Source organism: Phyllobates terribilis, unplaced genomic scaffold, assembly GCF_046119375.1.
Source record: "Phyllobates terribilis strain yellow unplaced genomic scaffold, ASM4611937v1 Scaffold_1__5_contigs__length_1240528914, whole genome shotgun sequence".
Lineage (NCBI taxonomy): Eukaryota > Metazoa > Chordata > Amphibia > Anura > Dendrobatidae > Phyllobates > Phyllobates terribilis.
This window is the reverse complement of record NW_027362761.1, coordinates 234092470-234112064: the sequence shown is the minus strand read 5'-3', so window position 1 is coordinate 234112064 and position 19595 is coordinate 234092470. Positions and strand designations below refer to the sequence as shown.

The window sequence follows — 19595 nt, the reverse complement described above, 5'->3', positions numbered from 1 at the left end:
TTTAATAATAATAATAATTTTTATTTTTATAGCGCCAACATATTCCGCAGCACTTTACAATTTTAGGGGGGACTTATACAGACAATACAGAATAAGCATATCTCATATCGAAAGGAGTGAGGGCCCTGCTGGCAAGCTTACAGTCTATGAGGAAATGGGGGAGACACAAAAGGTAGAATGTACATATATTGTATAATGCAGCCTTGATATACTAAATAGGATAAATAATACATGGACTGGTCGCTTGCCAGTATGTGTGCAGTCCTGACCGAGGCTATTATGTGCATGGTTGGTATGAACCTGAAATTGAAGATTTTAATAAGGGGGAAAACTGGAACGGACAACTGGGATGGACAGATAGTGTGTGGAGGCGATACGCCACTCTAAAGACATGGGTTTTTAGGGTCCGCTTGAAACTGTGGGTATTGGGAATTAATCGAACTGTCATGGGTAGTGCATTCCAAAGAATTGGCGCAGCACGCGAGAAATCTTGGAGACGGGAGTGGGAAGTTCGGATTATGGAGGATTTTAGTTTTAAGTCACTGGCAGAACGGAGGGCACGTGTAGGGTGGTAGACTGAGACAAAGGAGGAGATGTAGGGGGGTACTGAAGCATGGAGCGCTTTGTGGGTAAGCGTGATAAGTTTAAATTGAACTCTATATTGGATGGGTAACCAATGCAATGACTAGCACAGGGAAGAGGCATCGGTGTAGCGGTTGGCGAGGAATATGATCCTGGCTGCTGCGTTAAGGACGGATTGGAGAGGGGAGAGTTTAGTAAGAGGGAGCCTGATAAGTAGAGAGTTGCAGTAGTCCAGACGAGAATGAATAAGAGCTACAGTAAGAGTTTTTGCCGAGTCAAAGGTGAGAAAAGTCCTGATTCTTGATATGTTTTTAAGGTGTAGATGACATGAAGGAGCGAGTGATTTGATGTGAGGAGTAAAGGAAAGATCTGAGTCAAAAATGACCCCAAGACAGCGGGCTTGTTGCTGGGGAGTAATGGTTGAGCCACAAAAGGAAATGGCAATATCGGGCACAGGTAGGTTAGTGGAGGGAGGAAATACGAGTAGTTCAGTTTTTGACAGATTCAGTTTTAGACAGAGGGAGGACATAATGTTAGACACAGCAGAAAGACAATCACTGGTCTTTTGTAGTAATGCAGGGGTGATGTCCGGAGCAGAGGTGTATAATTGGGTGTCATCAGCATAGAGATGGTACTGAAAACCGAATCTGCTGATTGTTTGTCCAATGGGAGCGGTGCATAAGGAGAAAAGAAGGGGGCCTAGGACTGATCCTTGAGGAACCCCGACAGTAAGGGGAAGGAGAGAGGAGGAGGAGCCGGTGAAAGACACAGAGAAGGAGCGGTCAGAGAGATAGGAGGAGAACCAGGAGAGAACAGTGTCCTTGAGGCCAATAGTGTGGAGCATAGTGAGGAGGAGCTGGTGATCCACAGTGTCGAATGCTGCAGAGAGATCCAGGAGAAACAGCAGGGAGTAGTGACCATTAGATTTAGCTGTTAGTAGATCATTAGAGACTTTAGTGAGGGCAGTTTCAGTAGAATGTAAAGAGCGGAAACCAGATTGTAAAGAGTCAAGAAGAGAGTTGTCTGAGAGATAGTGGATTAGACGGGAATGGACCAGGCGTTCCAGTTTAGAGATAGGGAAGATTGGAAACAGGTCTGTAGTTGGCCGTGCAGTTCTGGTCAAGGGATGTTTTTTTAAGTAATGGATGTATGCTAGCATGTTTAAAAGAAGAGGGAAAGATACCAGATGAGAGGTTGAAAATTTTAGTTAGGTGAGTGGTGACTGCTGGAGAAAAGGACTGAAGGAGATGTGAGGGAATAGGGTCACTGGTGCAGGTGGTAGGGCGAGAAGATGCAAGGAGCCTAATCACTTCATCTTCCGTGACTGGTTCGAAGTCAGAAAGTGAGCAACATACAATGTGGTGGGGGAGAGCATGCATAACGCTTGGGGATTGGGAGAAAATTTCCTGTCGGATATATTGAAATAATTGGCCAGATCGTCAGCGCTGAGGTCGGTGATCGGGGCCTGTGCTGTATGATTGAGGAGAGAATGAAATGTGTCAAAGAGACGTTTAGGATTATTGGAAAGTGAGATTATGAGGTTGTTAAAGTAGGTTTGTTTGGAGAGGTGAAGCGCAGAGTTATATGTTTTCAGCATAAATTTATAATGGAGGAAATCTTCGGGCAGATTAGACTTTCTCCGCAGTCTTTCAGAGCACCTGGAGCACCGCTGGAGAAGACGTGTTTGAGGTGTGTGCCAGGGTTGTCAGCGTCTATGCCGAATTGTTCTTTGTGTAGGAGGTGCGGCTTCATCCAGGGCGCATAGCATTATTTCGTTATAATGCTTCAATGCAGAGTCGGGACATGAGAGGGAGAAGATTGGGGCCAATGATTGCAACTTTTTCATAAATTTCTGGGTGTTAATGGCGCGTATATTTCTATAAGTGTGGAAAGTGGGGGTGTCTTGAGTAGAGTCACAGTTCTTGACAGAGAATGAAAGAAGATTATGGTCAGACAGTGGAAGGGGAGAGTTAGTAAAGTCATGTAAACTGTCACTTGACTACTGTTACCCATCCTCCCCGGTAATAGGTTGGGTCCTCAGACCCAACCAACCTACCCCCATAGTTATTTAACTATTTTTTCTTCAACCCCCCTCCATATATACCCCCTTACAGGAATTTATCATTTTACAAGCATCTCTATAAACTCTGCAATATCTACTCCAACAAGTACTCATCACCCCAACCACAGGTATACCAGCATCCTCTATAGATACCTTTATTTAGCCAAATTTGAGGTCTTAATACTTTCCAATCCAACTACAGATCTCGCCCTGGACCCTACGCACAAGGCCGGATATACCCTCTGACCTCTACATTACTAACTTATCAGGTAATATTATTCTAACTGTGCACGCTAAGACCATTCTTTCTAGTTTCTAATAATAAAAAATCTTTTTCTCCTTAGGGGAACTGCCCCCCCTCCCCCTCCAACACGTTGACTCACCAACAACATCGATCAAAGGACTACTCCCTATTTCTTACCCTGGACCACCATTACCAACTACAGTGCTCCAAGATATCCTACGATACCCTCTGAGACTAATCTTCACTCACTGTTCTTTATGAGCTCTTACTATTCGTCATCATATTACTAACTGTTTAATAATATTTTAATAAAGTACCTATTTTATTTATAGTTTTACCATTGTTTAATCTCTTTACCTGCCCTAAGCGACCAGCGCAAATTTTCTTTTACACTGGTTTTACTTACCCAGACAACTGTGGTAGTTGTCTCATCTTTTGCAGCAGGCTCCAATAGGGCCAACCAAATAGCGCCACCACATTCTAACTATATGGTAAATATTATTTATTAACTATTTTGTGTGGTATAACTATCTGGTTTAAGGGCATAACAATTAAAAGTTTGAAAATTGCGAAATTTTACATTTTTTTGTCAGATTTCTGATATTTTTACAAATAAACATAACAAAATATTGACTTAAATTTACCACAACCATAAAATACAATGTGTCATGAAAAAAAACAATCTCAGAATCACTGGGATACGTGGAAACATTCCAGAGTTATTACCTCATAAAGTGACACTGGTCAGAATTGAAAAAATAAGACTGGTCAGGAAGGTGAAAACAAGCTCGGGGGTGAAGGGGTTAATGTTCCAAAGGAGATGTAATAATTAGTGTTGAGCGAGTATGTTCTATTAACCCTTTCGCCGAGTATGCTCGGGCCGAGCTCCGAGAATTTACAGCTGCTCGGTGTTATGTTTGAATCGCTCCCGTCTGCATGATTTGCGACTGTTTGACAGCTTTAGTACATGTAAGGAATGTCTATTTCTTACACATTCCTCACATGTAATAAAGCTGTCAAACAGTCGCAAATCATGCACACGGAAGCGATTCAAACATAACACCGAACAGCTGTAAAAACTCGGAGCTCGGCCAGAGCATACTCGGAACAGAACATACACGCTCAACACTACTTATTAGTAACCTATTCCGACCAGGTGATTTTCCATTTTTGCTTTTCTAACTTTATTTTTTCCTTCAAAATAGTCAAAATTGTGAAGAAAGTGCACTTTCACAATTGTTTTGGGGCTTCTTTATTTACCATTTTCGCTATGTAGTTAACCCCTTCATGATCTAGCGATTTTCCGTTTTTGTATTTTGCTCTCCTTCTTCCCAGAGCCATAACTTTTAAATTATTCCGTCAATAGTCAATATGAGGGCTTGCTTTTTGCGGGATGAATTGTACTTTTGAACAGTTCCATTGAGATTACCAATAGTGCACTGGAAATGGGAAAAAAATTCTAAGTGCGGTGAAATTGCAAAAAAAAATTGTTTTATGGGTTTTTTATTTACCACGTTCAGTATATGGTAAAACTGACCTGCCATTATCATTCCCCAGATCAGTATGAGAACGCAGATACCAAACATGTATAGGTTCTTTTTTATTCAAGTGGTGAAAAAAAAAATCCGAAATTTGTTGAAAAAAAAATTGCTTTTGTCGCCATTTTCCAAGACCCGCAGAATCTCCTTTTTTCTGAATCTGGGTGAGGGCTTATTTTGTGCGCACCCTGAGCTATTTTTATGTATACCATTTTAGGGTACATACGATGTTTTGATTGCCTGTTATTGCAAAATTGCAGCAACAAAAAAACGTAATTCTGGCGTTTCTAATTTTTTTTTCTCGTTATGCCGTTTACTGATTTCATTAATTTATTTTACATTTTGATAGATCGGATATTTCTGAATTCAGCAATACCAAAAATGTGTATTTTTTTGTTTATTTTTCAATAGGGCAAAAGGGGGGTGATTTGAACTTTTGCGTTTTTTTTTATTTTTTTAATATATATATTTTTTTTACTGGCTTTAATAGTCCCCTTAGGAGACTTGAAGCTGCGATCATCCAATCGCCTGCCATTTTTTATTGATACTATTTTGGAGTAGCTACAATGTTTTGATCTATTTTTATTGCATTTTTTGCACTGTTCCGGCATCTGAAAACTGATAAAAATGTGTATTTTTTATTTAATTATTTTTAATGGAGGAAAAGGATTTGAACGTTTATATTTTTTAAAACTTTTTTTTTTTCACTTTCTACTGTATTTGTTAGTCGCCTTAGGGCAGGGATGTCAAACTCAAATACACAGAGGGCCAAAATTAAATGTTTGGACACAGTCATGGGTCAACCTTGATATTTATTAAAAAAAATTCTACAATTGAGAAAGTTTTTACTTATCAAATATAATGATGAAACTTTTCATATGGAAACAAACTTAAAGGGGTTGTCCCACAAACAAAGTACATTTTAATTAATAGATCTTAGAATAAAATTAACACATCATCAGAAATGGGACATATTGGAATAATATAATAAGTAAGAGCAGTAAAAAGCATATGGCCTATTTTAAATATGTAATAACTAAGGATAAAAACCTTGATTTAACAAATAATAGATAATTAAGTATGATGCCAACAAAAGTGCCCCCAACCACAGTATGATACCCCACAGTGAATTCCTCCAAGGTACCCTCCACAAGCACGACATGATGACCCTACTTTACCCCCCAGCAAAGAATGGTGACCTATCACAGTATGATTATATAATGGGCCCCATACAGTGCTCCATACAGTATACTGGGCCCCCACATAGTCCCCGGCATCGCAGGCCAAATATAAATGGCCCTGAGGGACAGATTTGGCCCCCCAGGCCAGAGTTTGACATGAGTGCCTTAGGGGGACTTGAACATGTTATCTTTCGATCCCTTGTATTATACACAGGAATACTACAGTGTATAACGAATATTACAGCCACGGGCTGACTTTCGCAGGAAAACGGTCATGACAGGCATGGGGGTGTTCACCAGACCCCAAGCCTTCATGGCAACCCATCAGTGCTCCGCAATCACATCACTGCTGGGCGTACAAGAAGACACTCAACTGTTGGCGTGCAGTGGATACTGTTGTCAGAGATTGACAGCGGCATTTAACAGGTTGACAGCAGCAGACAGAGCTCCGCTCCACCCGTGACTGTTAGAGGCGGATGATGGCTGATTATCACAGCCATCATCTGCCGGGAAAGATGCAACCCTTTCGACTCCAGTCAAAGGCCTTTCATTCAACCAAATTAGATTTCTTTCTTTGCAGTGAGGAGGGGCAACATTTCGAAACGTGTCTGCAAATAGAGATTCTAGTTTGGCTTTTATCCCAAGTCATGTGGGAAGGCTTGCTAAAGGGTTGATATTGACTTTTAGGATTGCTACTTCCAATAGGTGGCACGAGAGATCAAGAACTCTTCCTTTCTGAAAAGGCAACTTGCATATTTAATTTCCCAGAGAAGCATTGCATGGCCTAGAATTCTTATTACACTGGCATGTCACTCTCCGCAAGGGGAGACGTTACCTCTCGCACCCTATTTGAATATGTCAAAAGTATGAAAATTGTTCTGGCTATCAGAGGTGCAAGATGCAAAAACAAAGCAAAACCAAAAAAAAAAACACAAAAAAACCCTGGCAGCAAATGTGTCAAAAGAGGGGGCAACATATGAATGGCAATGGTGAAAACATCAGTTCCCAAGGAGCTCAAAATCTCAATGGCCCTTTACCTCAGGAGTTACCAGACCCCCCAAAAAAGATCTTTCAACTCTGAAAAATGTGACCATTACTTCATGAACAAAGTTCTGGCATACAAAAGGCAATAACCCTGAAGCCAGTTTTGACCTTCCAGGCAGCACCATTTTTCAAATCTGACGTGTCGCTTTATGTGTTAATAATTTTGAAATGCATCTTCCAATCTCAGTGATTCTGATATTGTTCTTTTTGTGATACTTTTTACTTTAAAAGAAAAAGGGGTTTGGTACCGTGTTAGCCAGTTGAAAAAAGATTGCTCTCAGTGGGAAAAACAAGATAATCTTGTAGTTATGATACTTTTTAATGGCTAACAAAAATAAAATAAATGATGTTACAAGGCAAGCCTTCATATATCATGTTATACCATGTCTGAGGAAGGGCCCTAAGTTGTCCCTGAAGTTTGCCTTGTAACATAATTTATTTTATTTTTGTTAGCCATTAAAAGGTATCATAACTACAAGATTATCGACTTTTTACTTTAAGACAGTGGTAAATGTAGGTCAATAAGATTTTCGTACATTTATGAAAATTTCCGATATTTGGTGAAAATTTGGAAAAATTAGCAATTTTCAAACAGATAGTCATACCACACAAAATAGTTAATATATTTATGACTACTTTATGTTGGCATCATTTTTCAAATGTTTTTATATATTTTTAACCCCTTCACGACCTATGAATTATAGGTACATCATATGTCCTATATCCCCCTTTGATGTGGGCTCCGGCGCTGAGCCAGCATCTTTTCCAGCACATGACAACTATTTTGATCAGATGTCATGTGCCCCTAACAGCCGCGGGTGGAATTGCATTCCACCAGCAGCTGTTAACATGTTAAATGTCGCTATATCGCTGTCAATCTGACGGTGGTATTTAACATGTTAACACCGGAAGCGCGTCACAAACCCCACTCATCAGCGCCCTGTCACTTGATCGGGGGGTGCCGATGGGTTGGCATGACATCCGGGGGTCTGCAGAAGACCCCTGTGCTTGTCACTGCTGATCAGATGAACGACAGCCCACTGAAGCCCTGCTATGTGTAGCACAAGCGATCAGAAGATTGCAGCTTTAAGTCTCTTAAGGAAACTATTGAAGCAAGTAAAAAGTAGAAAAAAAAATTTAAAAAAATATTCTAAAAATAAAAAAATATAAAAAGTTCAAATCACCCCCGTTTTGACACATTCAAAATACAACAATAAAAAAATACACATATTCGGTATCGCTACGTACAGAAACGCCCAGTTAAAATATGAAAAGAATTCATCCGATCGCTAAACGGTGTAATGAGAAAAAAATCAAAACGCCAGAATTAAATGTTTTATCTCAACATTGCAATAAAATGCAATAACAGGCAATCAAGACAACATATCTACCACCAAAAGGTATCAATAAAAACTTCAGCTCAGTGTGCAAAAAATAATCCCTCACCCGGCCCCAGATCCCGAAAATAGAAACGCTACGGGTCACGGAAAATTGCGCTATTTTATTTATTTACTTTACAAACTTTGGATTTTTTTTTCACCACATAAATAAAAAAGAACCTTTACATGTTTGGTATCTGCAAACTTGTAATGACCTGGAGAATCATAATGGCAGGTCAATTTTACCATATAGTGAACATGATTAAAAAAAAATAAATTCTCACATGGCCATATTGATGGAAAAATAAAAAAGCTATGGCTCTGGGAAGAAGGAGAGCAAAACACAAAAATGGAAAATCCCATGGTCGTGAAGGGGTTAAGGTGCTAGGTGAATTAAAAGTTTAGCAGCAAATTTACATTTTCTTAACAAAATTTATAAAACCTACCTATAAAATGCATCTTATATGCATCTTATAATCTGAATTGAGAGGTGGAGTTTACCGGCTGCGGTGGAGCGCCGTCCCAGGGTCGCTGCTGCCGGAAGCTTCTGGCGGAGACAGGAGATGGCTGCAGGCACCATGGTGATAGGATGAGGTGATCGGTGGTGGTGCCGACATTTTGTGAAAGCACCTTCCATACTCTTCTATGCGGTGGACTCAGGGAAAATGCTCAGATTGAGATCGGGAGCCGAGATCTCAGTGCAGAGATCTCAATCTGAGCATGTGCCGCCTCCGACGGCCATTTTCCCAGAGTTCACTGCATTAGAAAGTATGGAAGGTGCAGGGCTCTGGCTTTCAGAAAAGGTCAGCGGAACCCGCACCACCGAACACCTCATCCTACCAGCATGGGATCCGCAGCCATCTCCCGACTCTGAACACCCCGTCCTGCCTCTGCAGCATCTCCTGCCTCCACCAGCAGCGACCCTGTCACCTGGGACCCAGCTCCACCAACCCCCAGGTAAGCTGATTATAACATGTACCAGTTTATTTAAAAAAACATTTTTTCCTATTTTCCTTCCCAAAATTTGGGGTGCGTCTTATAATCCGCAAAATTCAGTATTTTTCTTTTTAGGGACCAAACCCTAAACCAGAACCCATTTTGACCTCTTCCCGACATGGCTATTTTCCATTTTTGAGTTGTTTTTTTTTCTTCTCCCTCTTTCAAAAACCATAACTCTTTTACTTTTCCGGCTACATAGGCATATAGGAGAGGTGGGGGACTTGTTTTTTTTGCAGAACAAATTAATTTTGAATGACACCATTCATTTTATCATGTGAGGTAATGGAAAGTGTGAAAAAAATTCCAAGTGCGGCGCAATTATACAATTGTTTTTTTTATTTAATTTTTTTTATTATTGTTTTTTTTATGTACTGTTTTCAATATACTGTAAAAATTACCTATGATTCTTAAGGTCAGTACAATTACGGTGATACCAGGCAGGCATCATTTTTTATTTAATTTAAGTGGTGAAAGAAAATTCTAAAATTTGGAGAAAAAAAAGTAAAAAAAATTTGATGGAGCTGTGCAAGAGATTGTTTTTTTTGCGCCCTGAGCCAACGTTTTTATTGATACCATTTGAAGGTTGATACAATATTTTGATTGTCGCTTATTGAATTTGTTTGCACTGCTGCGGTGGCCGAAAAAACTTAAGTCTGGCATTTAGATTTTTTTTCTCATTACTCAGTTTAATTTATTTTATATCTTGATATATTGGACTTTTACTGATGAAACAATACTACATAAGTGTATTTTTTATTTCTTTATTTTCAATTGGGGTGATTTAAACTTCTATATATTTTTTGTTCACTTTTCACTGAATTTGTTAGTCAACTTAGGGGACTGGAACCTGCAATCATCAGATCACTTGTGCTATATACAGCAATACCATAGTACTGCCGTATAAAGCAAAACTCATGGTCTCCACAGGAGTACCGTCATGACAGGCACAGGGATCTTCAGCAGACCCCCGGAAGTCATGGTAATCCATCGGAGCCCCATGATCACTGCATGGGTGGCGCCAATGAGCGCATAGAATGACAGTGTGCTGAAAATGCCACTGTTGGGATTGCCTTTTGGGGCACAAATTTTCTTGAAGTAGTTTGTAGGCACCATTTGCAGAGCACCAAAGTTACCCCACTTTGCAAATTACACTCAGGAAATTAATCTATGGGTGTAGTGACTATTTTGGATGTGCTAGATGTCAGAACCCCACTGATCCCATATCCGAAATTAAGAACACAGTTAATTTTTCTATTCAAGATGGAATCTTTTAACCCCTTAACAACAGCCTTGGTACATGTTCAGCGGCCATGTGGTTTCATTATATGGAGTGGGCTCACAAGCTAAACCCACTCCATATAGCGCAGGTACAGTGGCATGAAAAAGTTTGCGCACCCTGGTAAAATTACTGTTATGTGAACAGTTAAGCAAGTTAAAGATGAAATGATCTCTAAAAGGCTTAAAGTTAAAGATGACACATTTCCTTTGTATTTTAGGCAAAAAATATATATATTTTTTCATCTTTTACATTTTAAAAATTACAAAAAGGAAAATGGGTAGATGCAAAAGTTTGGGCACCCTGCAGACCTTATCTTGACCTCCACTGTTCCTGTTAACTGCCATTTCTTAATTACATTTTGAATGTGCTTCTTGTGATGAATTTCCGTATATTTATTAATTTTATCTGTAAGAGCTGATTGTAATTGTACACAATAAAATTTGTAATTTAGTATATTGTTAATGCAGTGGACTGATATTTGTAGGCAAACGCAGTTAATGCAGTGTCCCAAACGTAAATAGTAAAATAGTAAAATGTAAAAAACAAACAAAAAAATAAACATTTAGTATTGCCGAGTCCATAATTGCCCAAAATAATAAAATATTAAATTATTAATCCCATAAGCACCAAAACAGGAAAAAATATTGAAATGCAAGAATTAGTCATTTTCATTCTCTGAACTTCCACAAAATGTCATATTTACTCCAAAATAATGTAACTGAAACTAGCAGCTTGCTTAAAAACAATCAATTTTCCTGAGATAAGCCACCAGCCAACCTGTCAGTCGGAGGCCTTCTCATAAAGAACACAGGAGCACTTAGCAGAGCGAGTACTCCTGTGTAGGGGATTGTTCGCTGAGATGGTATAAGAATAGCATATTACATCAGAATTCCAGATTAGACTTTAACGGTTTTCTGACACTTACGCTGCCTGTTCCTGACTGAGTTCTAACATATGGAGACTCTGCAGATGATGAGTGGCTGAAAATAAATGCGTGAATGAATTAAAAGGAGAATATGTTTAAATTGAGAAAAAGTTTCAGGGAACACTTTAAAAGTTATGATCCTGTCCATCAGACAGTTACAAAGAGAAGGTTCATTAAGAGGCTGGTAGCAGGAGGAGCTAAACTAGTTGCACTCTGGTTTATCTAATATCCATATTTTAACAACCTACATGCTTTTCACACGTAAAACATATTATACTGCTCTAGATTCCTTAAGGAATTTTCTGCAGAATAGGCGATAACTTGCTGATTGCTAAGAGTGCCACCCTTGAGACCCCCGCCAATCCAGACAACAGGGTTCTGAAGTGAAATATAATGGCTGAAAAGCAATAGCTGTACATAACAATGAGACTGCTGTTTATAATCAAATACTGCACTCCTGCAGCGTGTGGTCATTGCTCCATTCAAATCGTGTATATCAAGACCCAGTTTACAGGATTGTTAGGGGTTCCAGCAATGGGACCAGCATCGATCATTAAAGTGGTATTCCCATCTCCAAGATCCTATCCCAATATGTAGTAGGTGCAATAATAATAATATTAGCAAATACCTCCAATTAGAAATGTAGTATAGTTTTTCAGATTTACTATGTCTCTTTCCTCATGAGCAGGCATTGCAGGACCTTAGGTATCCATGGTTACGACCACTGATATAGTGACAGCTAGTTAGCTAGTGGTCGTAACCATGGATACCTGAGGTCCTGCAATGCCTGCACATGAGGAAAGAGACATAGTAAATCTGAAAAACTATACTACATTTCTAATTGGAGGTATTTGCTAATATTATTATTATTGCACCTACTACATATTGGGATAGGCTCTTGGAGATGGGAATATCCCTTTAAGTTATCACCTACTCAATGGATAGGCGATAACGTGTTGCGGAAACTTCCAAAGGCCTCATTCACACATCTGTTTTTCATGTACATGTTCTATTTTTTAGAGTCTACGGGGCTGTTCACATATCTGTTTTTTTTGTGAACCCAGTGTCCACAAAAAAAATCATGTCTGTTTAATATTTGATAAAACTTGCCAATGAAGTTCAATGCATCTGTGACAAAAAAAAAATCTCAAACTGATATCATCCGTGTGTCATTCACTATATAGTAGGTAGGAATTGCTTGGATATTTTTTTCTAACATTACAGAAAAAGAGATGCCATTGTGATGGAGAAAAACAGACACACCAGACAAACACGGCTGAAAATCTGATCCAGCATAACTTGATGCAAATTGTTAATTTTTTTATTTTTGCAGATGAGAAAGGAATTCATTATTGGATGGTTTTACAGAGCATACAGTCTCCATGATAGTTCACGGTCATTGGTTATGAAAAAGGTAAAAAAAAGAGATGGGAAAATAAGGCTGGATTAAAACTTGAAGCGGAATTATACTTTCAAGTAACTTTTCAGAATAAATTGCTATCTGTGTACATGAGGAATAACACTATTTCTGTCCAATTTATGTTTTGTATCCTACAATGTTTACCAGTTTTACCATTTGTATGTTCTCTCTCTTTATTTGCAATAGACACTGAGCTAGAGGGAGCAGGCTAGTTGCTATGATGTCTTCCATGCAGAGTACAGCACACATAATGGGATTCTCACTCCTCAGTCCTTGGCACACAAATAGAAGAACCATGCAATTACCGAGTAGTGTAGATCAGTGTACATGTGAATCTATCTCTGGGGTGAAGTAATAGACTTGTTACAAAGCTCAGCTTGATCTTTCTGTGTCTCCTGCTGCCTGTTTTCTTACTCTACAGCTGACTTCTCCAACCTCCTCTCTGTAGATGGTAATAGGAGTTGTAACCTGAGACCTCACTGTGCTGGCAGGCCATCTTGACTTGAGCAAAAGAAGTTATGCTGCTTTCATCAAGTGGATGATAAGTTCAGAAGACAGGCTGGAGGGGAAAAAGTGGCTCAGAAGTTGAGAAAGAAGTAGAATTATCCTTATATATGCAAGTACTATGGATCTATGCAAAGTTTGTTGAAAGTACAGTCCGCATTTAAGAAAATTCATTCTCTTTGAAAGTTACATTCAACACTAACTAGTAAGATTTGTCATCTTTAGAGATGTATGCTCATATTGCTGATACTCCAAGCACCACTGCAGCCAGCTAAAATCATAGATGCATTCTCTGATACGGATGTACAGATTAGATTTCACACAATGAGTCATTCTTTAGAAAGAAGTCAGTGTTTTCAATTCTACTTGCCTTAACCCGTTCATCTGTCCATATTGATGAAAGCTGTGTTGTGAAGTAACTGCAATACAAAATGTTTAGGTAAAGTTATGTCTATTTTTCACAATTTAAAAAGAATAAAAAGAAAGAATGCTTTGACTTGAAGTGATCATATGATATGCTCCTTATGTTCTTATTCTATTAACAAAGGGTATTTTCTCACATGCCATTAAGCTGCAGCACGATTGAACACTGTGATGCAAAACTGCACTGAATTACAGAGTTGTGATCTTAACCCCTTTTCCCCGAATCCCGTTTTCACCTTCCCGACCAAGCCAAATTTGACCAGTGTCACTTTATGTGGTAATAACTCTGGAATGTTTCAACATATCCCAGTGATTCTGAGACTGTTTATTTCGTGACACATTGTACTTTGTGTTAGTGGTAAGTTTAGGTCGATATTTTCTGCGTTTATTTGCGAAAATATCAGAGCTTTGGCAAAAAGTGAACATTTTCAAATTTTTCATTTTGATGCCCTTAACCCCTTTACAACCCAAGGTGGTTTGCACGTTAATGACCAGGCCAATTTTTACAATTCTGACCACTGTCACTTTATGAGGTAATTACTCTGGAACACTTCAACGGATCCCCCTGATTCTGAGACTGTTTTTTCGTGACATATTGTACTTCATGATTGTGGTAAAATTTCTTCGATATCACTTGCGTTTATTTGTGAAAAAAATGGAAATTTGGCGAAAATTTGGAAAATTTTGCAATTTTCAAAATTTTAATTTTTATGCCCTTAAATCAGAGAGATATGTCACACAAAATAGTTAATAAATAACATTTCCCACATGTCTACTTTACATCAGCACAATTTTGGAAACAACATTTTTTTATTGGGGAGCTAAAAGTTGATCAGCGATTTCTCATTTTTCCAACAAAATTTACAAAACCATTTTTTTAGGGACCACATCATATTTAAAGTCACTTTGAGGGGTCTATATGACAGAAAATACTCAAAAGTGACACCATTCTAAAAACCGCTCCCCTCAAGGTGCTCAAAAATCTTCCTGCTGTCTGGTGACCCGGATGTTGTCATGACGACATCGGGTCGTCATGGCAACACCCGGGAAGCCGCGGCAGACAGCGCTGGTGGCCAAAAGAGGCGGTGAGTATTGCGATCACCTCCCCTTAGCCACCGCAATGCTGCGATCGACTTCGATCGCAGCATTGCGGGGGTTAATGTGTCTGGAGCGGTGCCGGACCGCTCCCTGCACATAGTACCGGGTGTCAGCTGTGACAATCAGCTGACACCCGGCGGAGATCGCGCCCGCACAACCTGTGTGCGCTCGCGATCGCGATGACGTACTAATACGGGTCAGGCTCTTAAGTCCCAGGGCACAGACGCGTATTAGTACGTCATGGGCTTTAAAGGGGTTAAACTAGATAGATTTCCTACATGTCTACTCTACATCAGCGGCATTTTATAAACATTTTTTTTTGTTAGGAAGTTAGGAGGGTTAAATGGTTATCAGCAATTTCTAATTTTTCCAACAAAATTTACAAAACCTATTTTTTAGGGACCACATCACATTTGAAGTGACTTTGTGGGACCTGTATGACAGACAATACCCAAAAATTGCACCATTAAAAGTGTAGAAAACCACATGCAAGAAGTTTATTAACCCTTATGGGTGCTTCACAAGAATTAAAGCAATGTTCAAGAAAATAATGAGAATTTTACTTTTTCCCACAAAAATGTTGCTTTATGGACCATACAATAGTGGACGCCATGTCGTGTTTGGAGAGCCTCTAATGTGCCTAAACAGTGGAAACTCCCACAAGTGACACCATTTTGGAAACTAAACCTCTCAGGGAACTTGTATAGATGTGTGGTGAGCACCTTGAACCCCTAGATGCTTCACAGAAGGTTAGAATGTTAAGCCATGAAAATAAAAAAATCAAATTTTTCCCACAAAAATATATTTTAGCCCCAAATTATGCATTTTCACAAGGGTAACAGGAGAAAATGGACCATACAATTTGTTGTGTAATTTCTCCTAAGTATGTAGATTGCCCATATGTGGGGGGAAACCACTGTTTGGGCGCACGGCAGGGTTCGGAAGGGAAGGAGCGCAATTTGACTTTTTGAATGTAAAATTTGCTTGAATAATTAGCGGACGCCATGTTGCATTTGGGGAGCCCCTGATGTGCCTAATCAGTGGAAACCCCCCACAAGTGACACCATTTTGGAAACTAGACCCCTCAGGGAACTTATCTAGATGTGTGGTGAGCACCTTGAACCCCCAGGTGCTTCACAGAAGTTTATAACATTAAGCCGTAAAAATAAAATTTTCACATTTTTCCCACAAAAATGTTTTTCAGCCCCCACTTTTGCATTTTCATAAGGGTAACAGAAGAAATTGCACTATGCAGTTTGTTGTGCAATTTCTCCTGAGTAAGCAGATACCCCATATGTGGGGGAAAAACACTGTTTGGGCGCGCGGCAGGGTTCGGAAGGGAAGGAGCGCCATTTGACTTTTTGATTGTAAAATTTGATTAGTGATTAGAAGACTTTATTCTTCGGGTCGGTGCGACTACAGAGATACCAGAATGATATCGGGTTTTTATGATTGACAGCTGTCACACACTAAAAGACACATATTTTGTAAAATCTAGTTTTTGCATCGCCATATTTTGAGAGCTATAATTTTTCCAGATTTTGGCCGACAAAGCAAAGTCATGTGACGGCTTGTTTTTTGCGGGATGAGTCGACGTTTTTATTTGTGACATTTTTTGATCGCCTTCTATTCCAGCTTTTGGGAGGCAGAATAAACAAAAACCAACAATTCAGGAATTGTTTTTTTTTTTACATTTTTTTATTCTACTAAGCGTGTGGTAAAATTGATAAGGTAGCTTTATTCTTCGGGTCAGTACGTTTACAGCAGTACCACATTTATACAGTTTTTCTATGTTTTGGCGCTTTTACACAATAAAAGCTATTTTATAGAAAAAAATATTTTTTTGCATCGCTTTATTCTGAGAGCTATAACTTTTTGATTTTTCGGATGATGGAGCTGTATGGCGGCTTGTTGTTTGCGGGACAAGATGACGTTTTCAGCTGTACCATTTTTATTTATATTTGTCTTTTTGATCGCGTGTTATTCCATTTTTTGTTTGGCGGTATGATGATAAAGCATTGTTTTTTGCTTCGTTTTTTATTTTTACTGTGTTCACTGAAGGGGTTAACTAGTGGGACAGTTTTATAGGTCAGGTCGCTATGGACGCGGCGATACCAAATATGTGTACTTTTATTGTTTGGTGTTTTTTTTTTCATAATATTTATTGATGGGTACATTATATTTTTATTTTTGGTGGATTATTTTTTTTATTTTTTTTTCACTTTCTGAGAGTTTTTTTACTTTTTTACTTTGTCCCACTCGGGGACTTTCACTTTTTTTATTCTGATCGCCTGCATAGCATAGGGATGGAGCACCATCCCTGTGCCATGCAGGCAGTCAGCGCTGCACAGTGAGAAGATTGTTTGGTCATGCACTGCGCATGACCAAAAAATCTTCCTGCTGTCTGGTGACCCAGATGTTGTCATGACGACATCGGATCGTCATGGCAACACCCGGGAAGCCGCGGCAGACAGCGCTGGTGGCCAAAAGAGGCGGTGAGTATTGCGATCACCTCCCCTTAGCCACCGCAATGCTGCGATCGACTTCGATCGCAGCATTGCGGGGGTTAATGTGCCTGGAGCGGTGCCGGACCGCTCCCTGCACATAGTACCGGGTGTCAGCTGTGATAATCAGCTGACACCCGGCGGAGATCGCGCCCGCACAACCTGTGTGCGCTCGCGATCGCGATGACGTACTAATACGGGTCAGGCTCTTAAGTCCCAGGGCACAGACGCGTATTAGTACGTCATGGGCTTTAAAGGGGTTAAACTAGATAGATTTCCTACATGTCTACTCTACATCAGCGGCATTTTATAAACATTTTTTTTTGTTAGGAAGTTAGGAGGGTTAAATGGTTATCAGCAATTTCTAATTTTTCCAACAAAATTTACAAAACCTATTTTTTAGGGACCACATCACATTTGAAGTGACTTTGTGGGACCTGTATGACAGACAATACCCAAAAATTGCACCATTAAAAGTGTAGAAAACCACATGCAAGAAGTTTATTAACCCTTATGGGTGCTTCACAAGAATTAAAGCAATGTTCAAGAAAATAATGAGAATTTTACTTTTTCCCACAAAAATGTTGCTTTATGGACCATACAATAGTGGACGCCATGTCGTGTTTGGAGAGCCTCTAATGTGCCTAAACAGTGGAAACTCCCACAAGTGACACCATTTTGGAAACTAAACCTCTCAGGGAACTTGTATAGATGTGTGGTGAGCACCTTGAGCCCCTAGATGCTTCACAGAAGGTTAGAATGTTAAGCCATGAAAATAAAAAAATCAAATTTTTCCCACAAAAATATATTTTAGCCCCAAATTATGCATTTTCACAAGGGTAACAGGAGAAAATGGACCATACAATTTGTTGTGCAATTTCTCCTAAGTATGTCGATTGCCCATATGTGGAGGAAAACTACTGTTTGGGTGCACAGTAGAGCTCGGAAGGGAAGGAGCACTGTGAAGACCCAGGGCCTTCCGTGGGCGTAACACTACTCAGACAACACAGGGTGAGGGTAAAACAGCGTGGCAATACTTATTGAACCACAAAGTGGACAATAAACACACAGAACAATCCCAGCAAATATCCAAGATGGTACAGCATTACACAGTCTCACCCTTCCTTCTCCGCCCGCCTAGGATAAAACAGCTGTGACTTTGGAGACTTCCAGGGCCAACTACCTCAACCAGCGGCCCCCTGATTCTGGCGGGTCACCACAGAGAGAAGGTAAAGACAAGCTTAGGAAGCTCGCAGTCCATCGAGGTACAAGACCAGGAGACCCGAGGGTCCCAATCTGGCGTCTCTGACAGTTTCCATGGAGCCAGATGACCGGCGGGTCCCAATCTGGCTTCTCTGAATGTCTCCGTGGGTTGCAGGCGACCAGTGGGTCCCTCCTGGCAACCCCAAACAACATATTCATGGGGCCAGGTGACATCTTCATTACAACCTGGTATCTTTCTCAGGTGGATCTCATCACCTGGGTCTACATGTGAGACTCCCTGTGGTGAAGGGTGAAGGCTCCAACAGATCTTCTTTCAACACTTACACAATGGGCCTAGACGATTTTTGAACAATGGTTAGAGGCTCCTGAGATACTAATGAGATTAGTGGAATGCTGGACACTTTACAATTTAAATTAGTGTACATGAAATGACGAGCAAGCAGAACATTAATAAAACACAGCCAGCAATCTCTAATAAAACACAACAAGGTATTTCTCTTGGATTAATAAATGGCCCCCGAAATTTGTTGTGCAATTTCTCCTGAGCACACCGATACCCCATATGTAAACTACAGTTTGGGCGCACGGCAGGGCTTGGAAGAGAAGGAGCGCCATTTGACTTTATGAATGCAAAATTTGCTGGAATAATTTGTAGATGCCATGTCGCGTTTGGAGAGCCCCTGATGTGCCTGAACAGTGGAAACCCCCCCACAAGTCACACCATTTTGGAAACTAGACCCATCAATGAACATGTATAGATGTGTGGTGAGCACCTTGAACCCCCAGATGCTTCACAGAAGTTTAGAATGTTGATCTGTGAAAATAAATAAATCTAATTTTTCCACCCCAAATTTTGCATTTTAACAAGGGTAACATGAGAAAATAGACCCCAAAATTTACTGTTCAATTTCTCCTGGGTGCGCAGATAAGTGAGTGAAAACTACTGTTTGGGAGCACGTCAAGACTCAGAAATGAAGGGGTGACGTTTTCAAATACAGATTTTAATGGTATGGTCTGCGGGTGTAATGTCGCTTTTGGAGAGCCCCTGATGTGCCTAAACAGTGGAAAACCTTAACAAGCAACCCCATTTTGGAAACTAGACCACTCAAGGAATTTATCTAGACGTGGCGAGCACCTTAAACCCTCAGGTGCTTCACAGAATTTTACAACGTTGATCTGTGAAAATGAA

At 39.9% G+C, this 19595-nt stretch overlaps 1 protein-coding gene across 1 annotated transcript in view; it reads right to left on the bottom strand.

Moving 5' to 3' along the window:
* Window positions 1-19595, bottom strand: part of RNF212B (ring finger protein 212B) — a 190031-nt gene that overhangs the window by 40083 nt on the left and 130353 nt on the right. The window contains exons 10-11 of the mRNA XM_073666158.1: window positions 13528-13576; window positions 11234-11288 (exon numbers count right to left, since the gene is read on the bottom strand). Of these exons, the coding sequence (XP_073522259.1) occupies window positions 11234-11288; window positions 13528-13576 (104 nt within the window). The remainder of the gene's footprint in view (window positions 1-11233; window positions 11289-13527; window positions 13577-19595) is intronic.